Genomic DNA, 21,560 nt, shown 5'->3' with positions numbered 1-21,560 from the left:
AGGTTAAAATAGATGAGGCAGGGAGAGGGTAAAGGCAAAAGAGAGAGGAGAGGTGGGAGGAGTGAGAAGGGCTCTCAGAGGAGTGTGAACAGAATGAAATGGACAAAGAGGACAGCAAGCTGAAGATTGAAGGACAGCCAGCAGTGATGGACAGTTAATAACTGGTCGTTTGGCAAAAATTGTGGTACTACTGAAACTTGGCTTCAGGTTTTTTTTCATTGTGATCTCAAAGATCATTATCAAATATCAAGTTTTATTCATGTTTTCCAGTAATATTTTTGTTTTTGTTATCAAAAATTATACAAAATTATTGTTAAAAGTAGGATAATGTTCTGTAAAAGCACTCTAAAACTGCAGTATTTTGTCTTCTTAAATTATTTTTTTTTAACTGTCAGAATGCTATGTTTTCAGGAGCAGTTTTTTTTTTTTTTTTTGGTTGCCAGTACTGCGTCATTTTGAGCTGGGATGCAACTTGTCTATTTCTACGCTCAAATCTGACCCATAGGAGTGTTTCCTTAATTAGCGCATCTGGTTAGGTCTAGGAACAAACAGCACTTGATTAGGAAAAGATAATGGTTTGGAATAAAATAATGACTTGAGCCTTGTTGTGTATTAAAGTTACTACTTCCTCTAAATTATGCAACTTTTGTCATTGTGACATAACAGTAAACACGGTTTTAAAAAAAACTGTCCTGACTCCTGATTAGCAACAGGAAGCAAACACCGGTCTCCTTCACACAAGTCTGCTGTTGTGTCAAACCCTTCTCCCAACCCCCATCCTCCATATGAGCAAAACTTCACATTATATCGACGTCACATGAACTGCTCACTTCTCTATGACACCAGATTGTCATTATTTACATGACTGCTAGAATTCACTTGCCTTTAATACATAGTTTTAGTCGTAATAAGTTGCTTGCACAAAAGATCTTTGGGGTCGTTTTTGGGGGGAAGACACTCTCCAAACTTCCATGTGGGTACATCTCTGCTGCCAAGCAACTGCACTTTGATAATGGGTTATTTGGACAAAGCCTTTGCACAGGAAAAAAATGGTCGAAAAGGGTTTCTGACTTTGTGCAGAGCCAAGCACAGAGAGAACAATGAATACCTTTGTGTAAAGAAAGTGAGAGAGGAATGGGTGAACTGTGCGTGCACGTGAATATCCCTATAGGCATTTGAGCATGTGCGTGAGCCTACGTTTGCTTCACATTGCAGACTTGGCCAAGCATGAGATTGGGCCGCTAATCACAAACATGTGGCCACTGATCCTTATATTCCATTTTCTTTTTTCCCCCCTTTTATTTCTTCTCATCCCTCATCTTCTGTGCTCCTCTCTCCTCCGTTCTGTCTTGTCTCTCCCTGCCCTCCATCATATCCTTGCATCCCCTTTCTCCCACGCCATCTAATTTTCCCTCCATACATTTTCTATTTTCCACAGTAACATTCTCAATCCCACACTCCATTTTCTCAGCTTGTCCCCTTTCTTTCTTCTCAGACCACATTATCTCCTTTTTTTTTTTCTTCTTCTCCCACATTCTCACCCCGATACAGGCTTTTCCAAAGTTTTCAAAAGTTTTACTCCATCCTTCCCTATTCAAACAAAGGATATCACAACCGCAGTACGACTGTGCTCTGACTTGCTGCACAATTAATCAGATTCCCCCATCCCTCCCTTTTCATGGATTGCTTTTCACTCTCTGTCATCCAACAAAGTTGTTTGATGTCTCTAGCTGTTGCAACCATCCATCGATAATGGCAGTCCTCCCCTAATTAAATTACTCCGTCTCCATCCGCTCTCTTTGCTCTACGACAGAAAGATGAAGTACTAGCAGAGGGCTAACCAGCTGTTTTCTCTGCACTCCCTTTTTTCCGGCGGCCTCGCATCTTAATTAATTAAGACGATATACTTTCTGTTAATGTGGTTGTTGTATCAAAAGCGGCAACTTTGATAAATACACGCACACATGTTCTCTCGGGCGCCGGAGCACTCAAAACATAAAGGAGCCGTGAAAGCATTTAAACAAGCGTGTGCTGAAAGAAATTCTGCCATGTGCACATGCTCACTCTCTCACCCACACTAACAATCAGACATGATAGCAAAGCAGATATGCTCACTTGTTTGATGCTCTGTCTTGCCATTGTCACCAGCTGTGCATCGCTCATCCATAATCACTCTGTCTCCATTACTTGTCCTCACAACACTTGAAACACTTTCACTATTCTATGTTTTAGAAATATTTATCTCTCTACTTGCACTCTCGTGTACTTCCACCTTCCAACTCCCTCCTTTTGTTTTTATCCTCTTGTATTTGGCCTGCTTGCTCTTTCTTTTTTTCATCCACCATTCACTCTTTTTCTCTCCTCTGACTAATTTTTTTTTACCATCAGTACTATAAAAGCCACTTACGGAGTCAGACGGCTGAATTAACCACATATTTCCTGTTTCCCTGTTAGGCTTAGGTTAAAATTATCTTTGTCAACATCATCATCACACAGACACGTACACTCTAGTTCAATTTTTTTTAAAGTTTCGGTTGCCTATGCATACCTACTGTACTGTAAATGTTTTAAATTTCACTCTCCAGGAAGGAGCGATGGAAAAACATGTTCCTTGTCAAGTTGAGTGAGCTCTGATCATCCATACCAAGGAAAAAAGGGGGGAAAAAACAGCAACAGAGGGGGGGTGGGAAGGCAACTTGACAGCCTCACCAGAGATGAACAGAGGAGAGAAAAAGAGGGTGATGAGGCTGGCTGAGGCGGTGGAACACCGTTTGATTCGAGCGCAAAGCAACCAAAGGGAGCTTTCATATCTTTGCTTGTGGTCTGGTCTAATGACACATAGCCCAGGGTTTCTTGAACTGTGTGGATTGAGATGTGCAAGATGTGATACAAGAAAAAAAAAAAAAATCCACACAGATTTCCATTACGATCCTCTGCCTTTCCCCAGTCAGTACAGTGCAGTTGGTACTTCTATTTATGCCCCCTACATTTCCAGGATGACTTTAAGTTAATTTTATTGTTCGTTTTCACTGTTGTTTTCTGGGGGGAAAAAATAGGGTAAGTGGCTTTGTATGATCAGTTTGTTTGTAGCTTACTGCTGAAGAGTTAATAAAAAAACTGCTTCATGTGCTCATGTGTATGCACAATTACATTGATGTGCACTCTTTTGCTTGTATGTGTGAATGTTTGTCATCATAATGAGAGTCAATATCAGTGTGGTTTTACTACAACGCGTGCTCCAGCTGTGTGCAGCTACCGCTGAAACAATGCTGGGTCATCTGTGTCATCACAGATAGCTCAGACCTGGTTTTGCAAGCTTGGAGAAACTCCAGCCAAATTTATTTTTTTATTTTTTTAGCCGCGGTTGGCTCTTTTTATCTGGAGAACACCACACAGGGACTTTTTCACCAGGTAGCTTTCAGGTAGCAGGTTAATCTGATTTCTAACAGGCTGCTAAACTGGAAATACCAGCATTGCTGTTGCCACAGGAACTGGTCCCAATTTAAATGCATTATAAGGATACAGTCATATGAGATAGAGGTGTTCCGTGTAAACAGACAGATTTTCAGCCATTGCTGAATAGCCTGATAAACTGCAAAGGTATATCATCAATACCAGTAAATTTCCCTTGTGTGCAAAATTGGATTTGATTTTCTGCCTTTTTTGTGTTCATTAAAAGATCTTCGATCTGTCTGACAGGGTGGGGCTGTGACTGATAATTATTTTCATTATTAATTAATCAGCTATTTTTCAGGTGAAATAGTCGATATGCAAATTAAGTTTATTAGTTTTCCTTTTGACTTTATTTTTTTCCCTCAGTGGGACTTGAAATCTTCCAAAAACACAAATTGATCTTCTCAGTGTCTATTTTCAGCAGTACAGTACCTTCAAGAGTTTTATCTGCTGCAGTGGAGAAAAATGTAGATAGATTGAGCTTATTCTCCATGTTTTATCTTCTGCTCTATCTCCTGATCTTTTTTTGGTTCGAGTTACTTGGCTTTCTCCTTTTCCTCGCTTCTTCCACAGAGGCAGTTTCCATGACCTTCTCTGCTCTCCTGTTCTCTCCCCTATCCTCCCTCCTGCTCCTTCTCTCCTCCCTGAACATCTGTGTGTGTGACAGGCGAGAGAATGGTGACATTCCCCCGACACTCCTCCCCGTCCCCTCTCTCCTACCACCTCTCCCTCCTTCTTCCTCGGCTGATGCTCCTGTTCGCTCACTCTCGCTCTCTCACTTCTCATTCCCCCACCACCCGCAACCTCCGTCTCTACTTTATTCTGTCAACCTCTTCTCGTTTCTCCCCTTTCTCCCTCCGGCTTTCACCTTTAGCTGCACCTCTGTTCTTTTTTTTTCCCTGATATATCACTCTTCACCCCCCCTTCCGCTAACCTCTGTCAAGCTGCCCCTTCCTCCCCCTCTTATCTTTCATTGGTTCACCTTTTTCCATCCAGACTTCTCCTTTTCTGTCCAATCTGTGACAGCATTTGTTCACCTCACTTCTCTGGTCTCTGCTTTTCTTTTGCTCCACCACATCCTTTATCTGTGTCCCGTGCTCCTCCCCTGACCTCTAACACTGAGCTCTTTAGCCCACAGCTCTCTTCTCTCATTTCTTTTTTTAGCAATGAGAATATTTCCCAAATGCTTGCCATCACTTTCACGAACCTTTGAACCTGAATTTCTCTCTGGACTTTTCAACCTGTCTTTTCCCCACTCATTCCCATCTGTTCCTTTTGGTAACCCTGTGACCCTAACATGCCTTCTTCTCCTCCATCCTTCCCCTACTTTTCCCAAACCGTCACGCTGTCCCTTCATATCTTTACATTTTCTCCAAAATCATCATTTGACACATCAGTAACACATACATAATGTAACAGTGTCTCAGCAACAAGGAAGCGTACTTACAACAAAATAATGAGTGAAACATGGGCTTGCAGGTGACCAACAAGCATATTAACAACAACAGACAAGGTACTAAAAGGGAAGCAGGTTCCGTATTGCTGTCAAAATGCAAGTACAGGGGCTATAATGCAAAGCGGATATGAGAGCCAGGTGACTGAGTCTGGCAGGAAAGTTCAAGGTTATCGGTGGACACCTGGTGAATGGCAGACCGGGAAAGTTTTCAATAAATGGAGGCGTCTAAGAGGGAAATATGAGGTGGTGTGGTGTGGGACTATGATACAAAATATGTGGTCATGATGCAAGTGTGGCCTCTTGTGCAATGTTTTTTTTTTGGTTTGAACGCCTGCTCACCTTCCACCAGTGGTATGAGTGTAGTCACTGGAGCTGTACAGCTGCAGAGTAATGAATATAGGAGACTTGAAATTCCATTCCCACCAGCCAGCGGTGAACATTTAGGTGGCCTTAAACAACGTGTGAAAATTTGCCAACTTCTTGCTTTGTGTTTGTCACTGGTCAGCAGTGTCAGATGGTGCATTTTAGCAGCTCCCACAAGAGGAAGTGGAATGAAAGAGGCTATGTCAGGACAGCGTCACTTAATGGATCCATAGTGAGCAATAGCACTGTTGTATACCATGAGAAGGTCTCATAACAAACATGCTGTTATCAGACGTAACTAACAAAAACCTCTCTAAGATAGGGAAAGCCATACAAATGTGTTTGAGGATGCTTAAATAGACCCACATATCTTTCTTGGCTCAACTTTCAAATGAACTGAACATAGAAATATTTAAGCAGCTGAGGTGGCAACCCACCGTGATGTCATCCATTTGTTTGTGAGCTGGCATTTTTCAAACCTTGAGTCTGGCATTTTGGCCGTTGAAACCTTTTTGTCTGGATAATTGGATGACCTGAGGAGGAGCTAGGGGTGAATTTGACTGTAAACCTGTGGACACTATGCCCTGACCTTCTATTCTGGCAACCTGACTGCACTCCAGGCATATCAATCGAATCAGGTGAACACCCAAAACGACCTCTCTTTTAAGCCTAATATCTAATTACTTATTGAACTATTTTCAGAAGGACCACCAGAACACTGATCAGGAGTGACTTTAGCGAAAGACGCCATAATGACGTATTAGTGACTTTGTATTTATGAGAAGTTGTTGTTTTCTAAATGGGAATCAACTGGAGCCAGAGGTTTTTTTTTTTTTTTTTTTTTTTTTAATCTGCCCCTAGTGGCTTTCAGCGGGATTGCACTTTAAGGCACGTCTGTGTTGGCTTTACTTTTCAAACCCATAGATTGTGTCCATATTGACATACAATCTACAGGATCACCTCTTAATCGTACTGTATTTTCCTCATTGTTCCCGTCTCGCTTTCCTCTGTCTCTCCTGCATTTCACATCTTTACCATTGAATTTTCCAATCTTTGCTTTCTGTTCTATGTGATTTGAACCCACCTGCAGAGTCCCTGCCAAACTCTCTGTTGATGATGTCCTCTTCCAGTGTTGAATGGGTTCGGTTTATCTTATTTTCCCCCAAGTTTCTTCCTACGTTTTCACTTTTGGGCTTATCTATCACCTTCCTTACCATAACTGCATTGCATTTTTTTTTTCCATTCTGTCGGCAAGCTTCTCATCTCTGGCTTCCCCAGTGCCAGGGCCATAAAATCATCTCGTATTACTCTCTTTTTTCCTCGCATCATCCATCTCCCTTGTTTCCATTTTTCTGCCTCGTCCTCTCTCTTTGCCACCATCCCACCACAGACACCTTCTCGTCATTCTTTCCGAAATGCTATCCTCCTATCTTGTTCAAAGCGTCACACTGCCTTGGTCATTGTCCGCTAAGCTTGCATTCTTAATCTTTATTTTCCACTGTCTGTTTACTTATCACCACCGTGCCCCTCCCGAACACAACTCCTCACCCCCTCCCCCTTTTTGAGAGTGTTTTATCCCCCCAAGGGAATGGCTTCGCTGCAACGGGTTTTTGAGGTATTGACGTTTCCACTGATACGGGCCTGGTTATCTGTCAAGTCCAACGCTGGAGTGTAATGGCTCTGTAATTGGATAAGATATACGATTTTTGTCAGGGGGGGGTAAACTGCAAACCTCCTCACCCTCTCTTTTATCATATGACTATCACCCCTCATGCCTCCTCCACTACACTTGGTGCTTTTATCTCACTCTCTTGTACTTTTCTGGTTGTACTATCTCCCACGGGCTCACTTCATCACCATGTTTCTGTTTTCTCTATTTCCCTGTCATTTATAAATCGGTCACTGTCCCTCACTCGGGCTCTCAGCCTCTCACTGTCTTATCAACATTTGTGTCCTTTAGAAAAAGTCAGTCACAGAGAATCAAAGAAAAACAACAACCAGTTCACCGTCCATCCACCACCACTCTTCCTGATAATCATCTCGCTGTCACATTTTGTGACTGGCTCGAGTGTTTGTTGCACTAATGTGTCTTCAGTGCTCGGTGTGTGCGTGCATGTCATGGTAAAAGCATGCGCTGATCTCTATGTATGTTTTATGCATCTCTTTTTGCAGTTTTCTTGCATTTTCTTTACACTGACTGATTGCTCTGACAGTATCCTCCATGCACTGTAATGGCGGCCTTACATCTTTGTTTTCTCTTCCTTTTTTTAATGGCAGATCAAATTTAGGTCAGTGGGACTCTTTCCAGCGTTTTTTTTTTCTACCCTTCTGTCTAGCTTTGCTCTTTTGTTTCTGCACCATTTAACCTGAGGCTCATTTAACCTGCAAGGTCCAGGGGAGTTTGGCCCTGCCTCAGGTAGACAACTCGGGGTGTGAAGGGGCGATGGAGGATGGGGTGGGGTGGGGTGGGGGAGGACGTTTTAGAGGACCCACGAGTGTTTGTCTGGCAATGAAGGCAGAGCCATGAGGTTTCAGGCTATCACAAGGACACTGACTGCCACTGAGTGGATTAGGAAACAAACACAGCCATATATTCCAACAGTCGACACTGTAGCCATGGGAATTTGGCATTGAAACACCCACCTTGATGTTTTCAGAGATAGTCATTTTTTTCAAAACAGTAAATCAACTTGGTAGAATGTTTTCCAACTTTAGTGCATTTACCCTGGGAGATCATAACCTTCAACTTGGGAGCAATATATTTTCCAACCTTCTGAGCTATATGCAAAAAGCTAAAGATGAGGTCAAATAATTTGACTCTATACTGTTAAACAAGTAATTTCCTTCGGGGTTATTGTCCCTTTTGAAAATAACCAAGAAATAGTTCATTTAATTTACTCCAACTCAGATGTGTGCATTGAAAATGAAAATACATTTTCCACCAGAGTGAAAGATAAATGTAATCTGTGCTCAAGCATGCACATATTAAACTAGTGCTTAGCTAGGAACAAGTGTGAGATTGCCTCATGTAGCTTTCGGTGTGAAGTTGATTGCATGATATCTAGGCAAAGTCTCATTCTGTTTTACTGTGTACCGGCCTGTGTTGTGTTTTGTGATTAATTGTTACTGTGCTCACTATCTAACTGTGGTTTGTCATGTGTCTCTGAGCTAAAAACTGAACATATCGGTAGGTGTATGGATGACAGTGGACACCCCAGCATTTAGAAAATGTCACATGATGACCTGCATACTAACATTAAAAAGGAATGCATCCAGAAATGCCATACATACAAATGTCATTCCTCTAGAAGTTGAAGCACCTGCTGTATTGAGGAGTGAATGATTAAATCTTAATAAGGACGACATACTTGTCATTCTTGTGAAACATCTTTATAGTCTGCAGGCTCTAACCCTGTATGCAAAGCTCTCAATAAAACATTTCTTCTCCCATGTTATTGCCTCTCTTGGAGCAAATGTCTGAGCTGCTCTCTGCTGGACGCTGACCATTAATAATAGGATAGACCATACCCTTGTAACTCTGCATTCTCTTTGTAAAATGTCATTATGGTGGTACCATGCTGCTTCCCTGCCTTTCTTGGACTTGAGAGCTGGTGTGCACTGAACGAGAGCCGTCTTTGCAAATAAAATACACTCGAAGAAAAGAAACGCATTTCATATTTGTTAGTATTTATTTATTTATCTATCCATGGGCACAGCCATTGTATCCTCCTCTTGAAGCGTTGCAAGACATTTAAGGAAAAGACAACCTTTGATGTCCCACTCATTATAAAATGTCACTGACTCTGCAGGTGCTGGTGGATGGTCGCCTCTGGACAGTGACCATTATCAGTGGCTACAGGTGGACCTAGGGTCCAGAAAGCAGGTGAGCGCCCTAGCAACGCAGGGTCGCTACAGCAGCTCTGACTGGACAACACAGTATCGACTCCTCTACAGTGACACAGGAAGGAACTGGAAACCATATCACCAAGATGGCAACATTTGGGTGAGTGAAAATGAATCGTGTGTTTATGTCAGTGTGCAACATTGATGGACCGTCACAATTTAAGGGTCTATTACGTATTGGTGAAAGAGCTTATCGATAATAGTGAATATAATCATATTTATTTTTCCTTTGGTCAGACTACGAACTCTATAATGAATCATCCAACTTCTACCTCCTGTGATGCTGAAAAGTTTAGTTTATTCTTTGTCAACAATAAGATTGTAACAATACATTCTCCCATAAAGCCTATCTCTAATTTAGATCATGCCGGTTGCAATTGTTGGTGACATAAGATGGGTTTCCTCCCATGAGACTGCAGTGTTGACTTGACCCAATAACAATTACAATTTCCTCCTGTCTGCTGTATATTATACAGAACTGCAGTTCTTGATTTTATGAGCGCTTGTTTATCAGTTGTTAACATCTCTTTGTTTTGTGTAAGTGTCCCTTATCATTTGAAACTTGCTACTATTCAGCTGCTTATAAGGAAACGTGATTTTGACCTCTCTGACCTGACTATCGGCGTGTTTCTTACGGAACAACCTGCCTGGGGAGTTCAGACATGTTGGTTCTCCTTCTTCTTCTCCTTTTCACCCTCAAGAAACAAAAGGCGAAAGCCTTGTCTGAGAGGAAAACTAAGAGCTCGATCTGAGACCTGGCACAAAGCAGCTCCAAGAACAACGCAACGTGTCTTTTCAGAGTGACGCAGATGTAATTTTCCTTAAAAATGATGTGTGGTCAGGTGCATTGTTGGATCATTGCTTTCTTTAGGCAGTGGAAAGCAATTGTATGTTTGACCAACAAAAACCTGGTTTTAAGTCAGTGTCATTGACAGCGTAAGAGATTATTGTTGTGCACATTGATCGGCTCAATCTGTGAACAAGCAGATCTGTTGCCTCTGCAGAGAAGCGTTCTTTCCTACTTCTTGGCAAATCAAACATTTAACACACTTGGCACTTAAAGGGAATGGGAGATGATACTCTGATTGGTTTATTTCATGTTAAACACGAAACACACCTGTGATTGACTAAGAGACCAAATACAATCCCTTTTGACCATCCACCTTATTTTGCACTCAGATTATCCACTGTTGAACGCACATTATTGGATTTGGACACACCTCAAATGCACTTTGGCCGTGTGCTTTAAACCTTTTGCTTTGATCATTAATATAGTGTCACAGCATGGAGCACATAAATATTTATCAATTTATTATCCCTGCTTATACCAAAGGCTTATACCACAGCCAAAGATCTTATTCAAGCACCACTGGGTCCTAAATGGAAAATGCAGCATAAAAACAACACTTACAAATGAGCCTTCAGCACTTAATTTCTTGGAACAGCACAGATGTGATGTCTCTTTGGCTGTATCCTCTACATCCCTTATCCCAAACCAACACATATCCATGACCTCTCTGTTAGCAAGCAATTGAGTGGGGTAGCTGACAATCCGTGATCATTAGCTAATGGGTTAATGGCCCAGGCTATTCACTGTTGCAGTTTAGTGGATGGCTACAGGTGATAACAGATGGGAGATGAGAAGAGAAGAATAGTCCTGTCATGAATAACGCTGATACACCAAGCTAGACGGCAGAAATCGAATACCTGGAAGTAAATGGGGAGTGGGGCTCTTAGTGGAGCTAGACAGGGTATGTTTTTGTTTTCTTTTTTGTCTTTTTCCCAGTTCATCTGATTTTCATCTGCCAGAAGGATCCTTACAATATAGAAAGGTTGATCATGGACATTAAGACTACTCTGGGATCCAGTAATTGCACTAAAATAATAAATCACATTTTTGTGTGTATCAGCTTTGAACTATACCATTAAAGGCATTTTAAATGATGTATCTTTCCCTGTTAATCCTGATTAGCCTTGAGTTTTGTTGGTTGTTGCAGAGTTTATTTATCTCTTTTTTATTTTTCTTTCATTTTGTTCTCAGATGGGCTCAGGGGGAAACGTTTACTGCTTTTTAAAGCCTTGGGTGCATTTTTTTGCTGCTTGCTTACGTGAACTTTCATAATATTAAGACTGTTGGTTGTGACAAATTAAATTTGAGGATATTTGGGGATTTTTGTTTTGCTTTCCTAATGGAATAGATGTATTTTATTCAAAGTGGCTTTTTCAGTAAAACCTCATTTTATAGGGTACATTTTTTTCTTTGTTCTACCTGGTTGAACACTGGCGGCAAATAAGCACCACCTACAAAAAAACCCAAAAAATCCCCAAATACCCTCAAATTTAATTTGTCACAACCAACAGTTTTAATATTATGAAAGTTCACGAAAGCAAGCAGTAAATTTGTTTTATCCAAGTCTGTTCTTTTCTTCCTTATTGAATTACTTTTTCAAAAATAATCAATATTTTCTAATTCAAACTTTAATCAAGGTTTTTTGTTTTTTGTTTAAAACAAATCAACCAAGACTCTTTTCTTATTAGTGGCGATTAACAAGTAAATTTTCTTTCCATCTTGTGGTATTACAGTGAGGTCTTACTCGGTGCTCTTGGCAGCTCCAACTTGGGAGTTTGGTACAAATTCTTTGCTCACACTGATGCTGTATTCATGAGCAACTGGGAGGAGGGAAGGTTTCAACCTCTAAGTGGGAGAATATACCTGAGCGCCTGTCAAACTAGGAACATCCCACTAGGAAAATGTTTTTTTCGAGAGCAGTGAGAAGTATGCGTTTGTGGTGAAAGGCAGATATATTATTGGTCCAAAAATAAGGTGAAATAGCCAGACTTGGTTAGCGTAGCCTACCCAGTAGTGTTCGATGTTAAAAATGTGGAAATGTAGCGTACAAATAATAATGACCTCATGAGCTTCATTTCATCCTGCTGATGATGCTGAGGTTTTTTGTCACTTCTTTGTATTCTGACAGCAGAAATAGAGCAGATTTTCTGGGGCGGCTGTGTTGCTTGTTTGTTGTCCTCGTGTGAACGCTCCCAACTAGGAAGTGGGATGTTCCCAAATGGTAACTTTCCCCATTCCCAGCTGTCTGAATGCCATTGAAACAGCATGGGGTTTAGTCATGACATCAACCACCTACTGTATGAGCTTGTCGGTGAGATTTGTTGAGGGGGTTTAAGGAGGTGCTTCCTGACGGGCCTACTTCAAGACTGAATACTTTAAATACTTAAAATTTACTCCAGGAATGTAGCTGCTACATGTTTTCTTTTCTACCTCTGATGACGGGGGCAAGAACATAATGAACAACCTTTCAAACAAATTGGCAAACAAACCATGGGCCTGTTCTCTCTTAAAGTGTTAAGCCGCCGTATACGCTTTATAGACTACATCAAAATGTGAATACATTATGTGTAAAGTTAGCTAATCTTAGCTAGCAATTACAGACTTCTAGTGTGTGTTTCCATACACACATTCATGCACAGTGTTTGTTCTTTTTTGGCTGCTGGTTTTAAGCTCTGCATTTAGCTCCAACTGCCTTATTCATTACTTGGTCTTTTAGAATTTTTATAAGTGGTTGCTATGACAAATATGGATCTTTTCCAGTTGAAAGTAAATTAAGCAGTTGTTTTTGTGTGGTGCATCAAAATTATTTGCCGGTTATTATTTATTCTGAAGTGTTTTCCTTCTGCCATTAACCCTGATTCATTGCCTTTAATATTTCTGCAAATACTCCACACATTCATCTTCCTGGTGTTTTTGTAACTATACCCAACTTTTTTGTATCCTGTTTTGCTTAGCTGTATGACGAGTGTATTGCTTTTTAATGTATTGCCGGTGTAATTCAAAATATTGCCTATATAAAGAAATAAAGGTCCGGTGATTTTAAGCTGGGCATATACCATCGATAACCCATGGAGTAACATGTAAGTGGAGCACTTTGTTTCTCTCCGTCTCTTGTCGTATTTAGAAGAGGACACAGAGTGGAATAGCAGCAGTCTCCACACACACACACATGTACGCACATGTATTTTTAGTGCTACTAACGCTTACTGATAATTAAGATGAGCCTCTTCACAAGTTTAGACCTTTTTTTGTGAAGTGTGTGTTTCTGTTTGTGTGTAAGTGGAGCAATCAGTGCTATTGATCAAAGGGACGGGTGGGGATGGCAGGGCGCTTAAGCCAGCTTAATGTTTCTCTCTCTCTCTCATAGACATAGACATACACATGCACACACACACACACACACACACACACACACACACACACACACACACACACACACACACACACACACACACACACACACACACACACACACACACACACACACACCGACAGCTATCATCAGGCCCTGTTTCAGCCCATTCAATCACATTCGGCTCAATCCCATTCACCACTGGATGAGGTTCACACAGCGATCCCCAGAGAGAAAACCACCTGTCCTCCACTTTTATGCATGGAGGTTCTATTCAGGAACCTTTTGCCACCAATCACCTCCTGCTATTCCTTGACACTGATGACTTAACGTCTTCACTCTCAAACTTAGAGGATAAACCAGCAAGAGTATCGATGCGAGCTTGATTCCACTACGAAGGATAATTGATAAAGACCCGGCAACTGCAGTATTGGTTTTGTGAAAAATAATGTTTTTAATGCCACACTAATGTACTGCTGAGGAGCCACAATGACACTGATGAATGACTGTGAAAATTAAAATACCAACTGCTTTTCCAGAGGACAATGCCTGAGAGGCTATCAGTGCTTGCGAACTTGAATTAATCAGTTACACACTACTCATACTGATAACTCTCTTTGGCTGGATTTGTGCATATATATTATTTTAGCGAGTTTTTGCCTTAATAATACATATAATATGATTGGATATGAAAGGAAACTGTCTTTGTTTAAATAGAAAAATCTATGTGTTGCCTTAATATATTTTTTTCAAACTGCACTCTGACAACAGTGTTAATAAAAAAAAACATTCAATGATTTACATATAGAGCATCAAAAAACGGGCACTTGCAAGCATTACAGTTGTTCTTCAGAATTTTGAAGTACTCAGTGACGGGTAACAATTTGTCATTAAAACGTATGCCATGGAAACCTTTTAAGTGATCATCTTACTGTCAATTTGAATTAAGTGTACGAGTTTGATTCCATAAAAAGCATTCTCTGTCTGGTTACGCAGTAAAACTAGCTTAACAGTAGATTTAAATCACAATTTCCCTCCACAAAATGGTTTACCGTAGCTCTCCCATTGCCCATTGTTTATTCATGTGGATGAGAAGCTCGAAGCTGAATGTACACCAGGTCAGTTGACAGTAATGCATGTATCCAATAAACTAGCACAGCCGCAGCCGCAAATCTTAAGCTGATGCAGCATCAAACGGGGACATGTTAATAATGGCTTCTCGCTGGACTGGTGAAAAATAGTCTAAACAGCCAGAGAGCAATTTTTAAACATGGCATAAGTTCCTGCATCCCAAAATGTCCTCCAGATGACTGATTTCTTCTCTGTGATAAGTTGTTGTGAATTGTTCAGAAAAGAGTTTCCACCTCCATCTGCTAATACAGAATTTAAATGGAAGGTAAGCCAAACTTCCCACCAGGTGAAGGAGCACCTTCGCACCTGCACATCGGAGTCAGAGGTCAGATAGACTGGGGAAATTTTTTTAAATTGCATCTCCCAAAACCTTTTAAAACCTTTTTTATTTTATCCAGATAAAAAGAGTTTCAACCGTCAACATAAATCTGAAAGTTTCATTTAAATGGATAAACTAATAATGTCACCTATTAGAGTGAGAGAAAACACATTGAACAAACACCAGAATTGTTATGTTGTTTTCAGTGTACTTCCATTACATTTTGCAAGGGAGGGGCTAAAAAAGAGCTGTAAGGAAGAAGGCCACACCTGTAAATACTAAATAAAATATTGAATAGTTATAGTTATAATTACAGTATATAATGCAAGTTATACATAAAATGCATGTTTTGAATATTTACAGAGATAACAGCAGTGTAGAATTTATTGTCAGCTCCCAGCAACTGAACACGCCCCAAGTCACCCTACCCCTCCAAGCATGTGGGAGAATCCATGGTGTCTGTGAAACTCTATAGAGCCAGTGTTTAATTTGTCCCCTCTGGGCTACTGTAAAAACTTGGTGATGCAACATGGCCTGCTCCAAGGAGACGCTCTCCATTTAGGTACAATGGCCTCATTCTAAGGTGACGAAAACACAGCGATTTTTAGTTTAAGGTGAATATAAACTAATTAAAACCACAATTAGAAATATTATATTCCATTTCTGGGCAGCATTGTGTTGCAGTGGTCGCCTCACAGCCAGGTTTGAGCTTGAACCTGCTGGTCAGATGGGACCTTTTCCAAGTTTGCAAGTTCTTCCCACAGTCCAAAGACATCCATGCTAATTGGGAATTAAAAAATGCCCGTAGATGTATTGTGAGTTTAAGGACTGGCAACCTGTCCCAGGTGTGCCCCGTCTTCAGCCAAAGTAAGCTGGGTTAAGCTCCAGCACCTTTCCTGACCCTGCTCAGGATGAAGGGGCTGTACAGATGATAATGGATGCATGGATATTCAATTCTTTGCTACAGATCTGCCAAAATGCTCCACATTTAGCCTTCAACAGCAGTGACATCTGAACAAAATATTGTAGTGGATTGAAAAGAAAATAAGTAATAAGATAAATCGTCTACTGTGACTTGACATGATAGAGAAAAGACCTTTGAGAACAGTAACACTTCATCCAGCTAATGTTTCAAGCCTTTGCGCTTGGAAACACATTAACTGGTCTTGTTATCTTGTCAGCTGGCCTGTGACACATTTTGGCCCAGGTTTGAAGAAACCAGGGCATGAGGCGTATGGCAAGTGAATTACAGTCAACCATAACTCTGACAGGCCTATTAATCTAACACATATCATACGGTGCTGGATATTTTGGATCTTTACATGTTGAGATGAATACTTTTATTTCCTTGTGTCCTACTAACCCATGGGTAGATATGTTTATTTTGAGAGTGGCTTCAGATATACTAGTAAACTTCAAAAAACACTGTTAAGATATTGTTCATTAGTACTGACAGACATGCCAAAATAATATTTGCAACCAGCACTTTTTCCATCCTCAGCAGGAAACACGATTCTTTGGTTGCTCTCACCCTAACCTGTTGGGTGAATTTCAGACGAATTTGAGTACATTTACACAATTTGATATGGCTCATTTAGGTAGGCATGAATGCCATCATTGAAACGGTTGGAAACATGGTACCAACACTGCTTGAAAGGGAGGCAATTTTTGTATTGTACTATGGCTTTTAAACCAAGGACAGCAGCAGGAGAGGAAGAGTGGCCCAGACAAAGGCTTTTTTGACAAAATATGCCAGAATAGAAAATAAAATAGGAAACCGAGATGAAAGTATGACTGCAAGATATTTTTGTGGTTGCTGCACTCCCAGTTCTTAAGAAATGATTGTTGCTGATATATCAGATAAATGCCTTATATATTGTATAGCACTGCACAAACAATTTAGGGACTAAAAGTAAAGCGAGGAGGTTCTTTAGCTCGATGATGTTGAGCACAAGGCTTTCTCAGGGTCACCTGCCGTAGACATTTATTTATGACTGGCTGTATATTTGCTCGTAGCATGTTGCTAAATGAACTGGGACCAATCAGATGCCTCGTTGACGGTACTGCATGGTCAAGGATCTCAACATCTCAAGGGTCTAAAACCCTTCCACAGTACTGTACCTGTTACATGTGTAGTCAGAAAGGACAGTAAAATATTGTTTGCTGATCAGATGTAGGTTGCCAAAACTGTTCATTAATTCTGTCCCTCCATTTGACTTTTTTTTTTTTACATGTCTCGGTTTGATTGTAATAATTCAGTGTGAGCATAAAACAAAATGAGGTCAAAACCTATATGGCTGGACTGTGTGTGAAAAAGCTTGAAGGCTTTTCATTTGAAGTGATGGTTTTTCATTTGAAGTGATGGCTTTTCATTTTATTAATTAGGCTGGGAGAAGCAGCTGCAGTAAGGCAGTGGCTGCAGTGGACTAGAGGTGAAGAGGGACCTCTAGTAAGGCAAAACTCCCTATTTATCAGTCTACATGTCGACCCTCACATGTGGTCATGAAGTCTGGGTGTTGACCAAAAGAATAAAATCGCTGAACGGATCGGGATCGCCTGGGATAAGCTGGAGGAAGTTGCGGGAAACAGGGATGACTGGGCTTTTCTCCGAGATGAGTTTTTTATTTGAAACAGATAGATCAGATAAAACTCTCACTCACTCTATCAGAGAGAAGTTTATGTTTATAGAGCTGGCCCCACTGTTGCAGTCCAGCTAACAGCTATAAGGCAATCATTTACAATTCTTTTCTTTGGTCCAGACTGAATTGAGAACTTCTGCCACTTTGAAACAACTTCATTATCTTGTTAATATGTGACTCCATGCTGTGATATTTTAGGAGCTACAGTCCTGAGGTATTTATAGACTACATTTGAAAAGAGGGCAGGAAGTGTGATGAGGTAGCACATTAGGGATGTAACGGTCCACTCCCATCAACAGTGCTCAGGCATGTTTTGTTCCACTCCCTGTGCCACAGGCTTTATATAAACCCAACTTGATGATGTTGCCTTTGCCTTTGTGTAAGTGTGAACGAATGAGTTTGTGCGCCCTCGAGAGGGCAGAACTGCTAGACTGTGGTTTGTCAGGTAAATGAATGGTGAAGTGTCTGTGTCTCAGTGGTAAGGACTAATTCAGTTTCAGAAGCTGCAGAGCATTCACCGATAAATAATGCACCTGGACGTACTGATTCTCTCTCTCTCTGTCTGCTCACTGCTCTCTGCATGTCAGGGAGTCGGATATTTATTTCACATTTCTTTTGTCCGGGAGTTGCTGAGTGCCTCAGAGCAACTTCAGTCTTCAAAACCAATGGGCTAGTTAATGAGCTAAATTTTGAATTAGGAGAACAAATAGCAATGCAAAAAGCAGTCTTCACCACCAGTGATTCATTAAAGATAATTTATGTTTGTAAGTAAAAATATGTGTGGAGATTATATCTTAATAAAACAAATTAATTCAAAAGATTTGCCTTCAGCATACCAAAACATGTAAACAACCAAAATGAATCAGCGTCTATAGCAAACGAGTCAATGTCACTACAAATTTGCAGTAAAGACTGAGGTTTCATAAAAAAAACCCTTTTAAAAACAACATTGTGGCTTGATTTATTTAAGGCTATTAATGAAAGTTGCGAAACATAAGAGGTCTCATGATGAAAATGATGTTAAATAATGTACAAGCTTCTAAAACTACACTTGTGCTAGAGCTGACATATTGACTTCCCACCCCTAGTTTTCACTTTTGAGAGTTTGCTACTTGACTTATTTTTCTGCAGTACTGTATTTCACAGTCGCTTTTGAGAAAGAGAACCAGCAAGGGGACTGAAAATAAAGTGCTGACTTTTTGGCTTTTTCCTGCTGTGAGGCTTAAACCGCCCTCCACGTTTCTGCATCTGATTAAATCAAGTGTCTCGTATATTTACATATACATTTACGGCTTTCGGCGGACACTTTAATAGAGAGGGACTTACATTAGGGGGAGAAAGTGCAAAGTAAGTGTACATTAGTGTACGAGACCGGAACGTTACGACTAAAGCAAATGGTGGCACTAAAACAATAGGAAAAAAGAGGTTTGTGTCTTGAAGACAAAGATAATAAAAAAAAATAGAGAATACAGTATATTGCATATATGAATTAATGTGCTCATAAAGCAGGAGTGTAGAAACGGAAACAGCAAGCTGGCTTGGAATCAAGGCTTGTGTTACAGTCTTAAGCACACGATGACTGTAATTTAACTGAACAACAGCGAAGGTAGGGGGTTAATAGTTTTTTCTTTTATTGATGTATTTATGTCTCTATTGAACAGTGATTCAGTATGAGACAGGAAACATGGCGAGAGAGAAATAGAACGAAAGTTTCCTAACTGGCTTGAATCAAACTAGGGACAATGTGGTTACATGGTATGAACCTCCATTACTGGACTGTTGGATGACTGAACAGTTTCCTTTTTTGGCAGTTTAACAAATTAAACAAAATTTATTGATAATCTTTTTTCTTTTTTTTTTCTTTTACAGCTCTAACTTTATCATACCCATATTTTCTGGGGTGATGTGAAGGACATAATGTACCTAGTTTGTACCTCCCTCATGAATTGATATCTAGCTGGAAAATATGCAGTCTGCTAAATGTCAACTCCTTATTGAGTTGTCTGGAGGGGGGCCTTCACATCTTAGCAGGAGTGCTACCATCATTTCCCTTTGTATTTACTGTGCTTTACATGGACTTGTTTTATCTCATGAAAGCGTCATATCACAATGAATATTGTATAACCTTCCCTTATGGTAATTTTGGCAAGGCTAACTCATAAAATATTTAATTTCCTGAATGAAGCATCTGAATAAAAACGTTATTTTTGTTGGAAACAGAATGAAGTGTTGGTTTCACTGTAATGATATCAGCATTAAGATAAAAGATTTACATACTTGTCTCTAATAGCAGTTCATTCTATCTTAGCAGTAACAGAATCCAGGATAGCTGTTATTAAAAGCCTCAAATCTTTGAATTATAATACCTTTATTAATAGTTAATCTAGAAATCATTACAACGAACCTAATATTATACCCCAACCCTCATAGACATGTCATGTTGTGAAGATGACCACATTCCGCAATATTTGCAAATATCACCAAATATCACCAATTACCGCTAAAAATGTACTAAACAGAAGCTCTGCTAAAAGCATTACGGCATGTAGCAAGTAGCCTTTCCAAGCAAAACTTGCTTTAATAACAAAAATAATTCCACATTTACAATCAGCAAGACTCTACTCCCTCTCGTCTATCTGCTATCAAAACAAAGCCAACCGGAAAAAATGCAGGAACCCAAAAAATAAAAGTGATGGAATTTGTGGGAAATGTGGTCTTATCACTAGAATGAGGAATAGGCCTATGTTAAATTATTTTTTATACAGCTCCAGTTGTAAAAGACTGCTGTTTTTGTGCATAGGTAGTCCTATGTGTTGTATTGATATTTAAAAGTAATTTAAGCTCTTAATTTTACAGAAGATTTAGCCTTTTTTTCTGTACTACATGCAGTCACAGATTGAGAAGTAAACAAAAAAAAATGAATAGAAAATAAGATTCTAACAAAAGTATTTGTGATGTGCAGCATTCTCAATAAGTGATAACTTTTTATCAGGTAGTTGGAATCTTTTTCCGTCAACATTAAATTTTTTCTTAAAAAAGTCACTTCAAACTCTGCAAATTTCAAATTACATCACAATTTTTGAGAAATCCACCACCGCATCCACCAGTTTTGATCCCAACAATTACAAAACCTCAGCAACATCCTGCAGGGACTGATTACACTTTGTTCTTGTCGTCATGATATAGCTGCACTATTGCAATAAATATTCTCTTCAAATGGTTTGAGATTGCTTTTGTCAGCAATGTAAGATAAAACAAACAGCCATTGTTTAACTGTCACCATGTACTTGAGCACATTTTTTTTACTGATTGTTGTTCTGAAGATTACAAAATGTTATATATAGAGATGAATACATTCATCTGTGTATCGTTGAACTCAGGCCAGCAGTTTCCAAGATACTGGATCATGAATTGAGGCACAGATGGAGACGATCTATAGCTACATTACCCAAACAGCAACCAGTGCCAGCTGATGAGGTGAATTGGGGAGGGGATCAAAGGAGATCCATTTACGTCAGAGGAAATGAGGTGCACTCGTTTGATATTAATGTGAGGTAATTAAAAGGTTTAGCATTCAGTTTGATGTGTGTATTTATGGATGTTATCCTGTTGCTTTGATCCCGACTCTTATTGACCCAGCACATAATTTCCTCAGCACACACATGCATGAAAACATGGTCATGTACACACACTGTCACTCACACTGACTACCGCTGACCAACTGCTAATGTAAATGAATTATTACATCCAGCATTGTCGAAAGTGTTTGAATTAAACTAATCAGACCACAGAGGAACACACCGCTCGCAGTCATGGAGATGACTTTTCTTTTTTTTTTCCATCTTCTAAGTTTCGCCTCTGTATCTTGATTGGCTGCAGTGACTTCACAGGGCTTGAACGTCAGCCGCTTTAATGTCACCCCACTTCATTCCAGATAAAGAGCTGGAAATTAAAAATTGCTGAGTGTGAATAACGAGGATGATGAATTCAAACAGATAAAGAGGATTCTTCCCAGTGAGTCATGAAAGTTTCCTTTGGTACTGCTTAAGTGGCTGCTATGAAATCTTTATAGGTCTCTTTCATAAACGGGAATA

The 21,560-nt window shown here is 40.0% G+C and overlaps 1 protein-coding gene across 1 annotated transcript in view; it reads left to right on the top strand.

The window, feature by feature from the left end:
* The window catches only part of cntnap2a (contactin associated protein 2a), a 317,507-nt gene that overhangs the window by 133,737 nt on the left and 162,210 nt on the right, over window positions 1–21,560 (top strand). Inside the window, exon 3 of the mRNA XM_069705533.1 lies at window positions 9,082–9,275. Coding sequence (XP_069561634.1) covers window positions 9,082–9,275 — 194 coding nt within the window. The remainder of the gene's footprint in view (window positions 1–9,081; window positions 9,276–21,560) is intronic.

This window comes from Brachyistius frenatus, unplaced genomic scaffold (genome assembly GCF_029030835.1).
Source record: "Brachyistius frenatus isolate BFR_SWC_R1_liver_20210118 unplaced genomic scaffold, ASM2903083v1 Contig_57, whole genome shotgun sequence".
In the NCBI taxonomy this organism is placed as follows: domain Eukaryota; kingdom Metazoa; phylum Chordata; class Actinopteri; family Embiotocidae; genus Brachyistius; species Brachyistius frenatus.
This window is presented reverse-complemented; position numbering and strand designations above follow the sequence as displayed.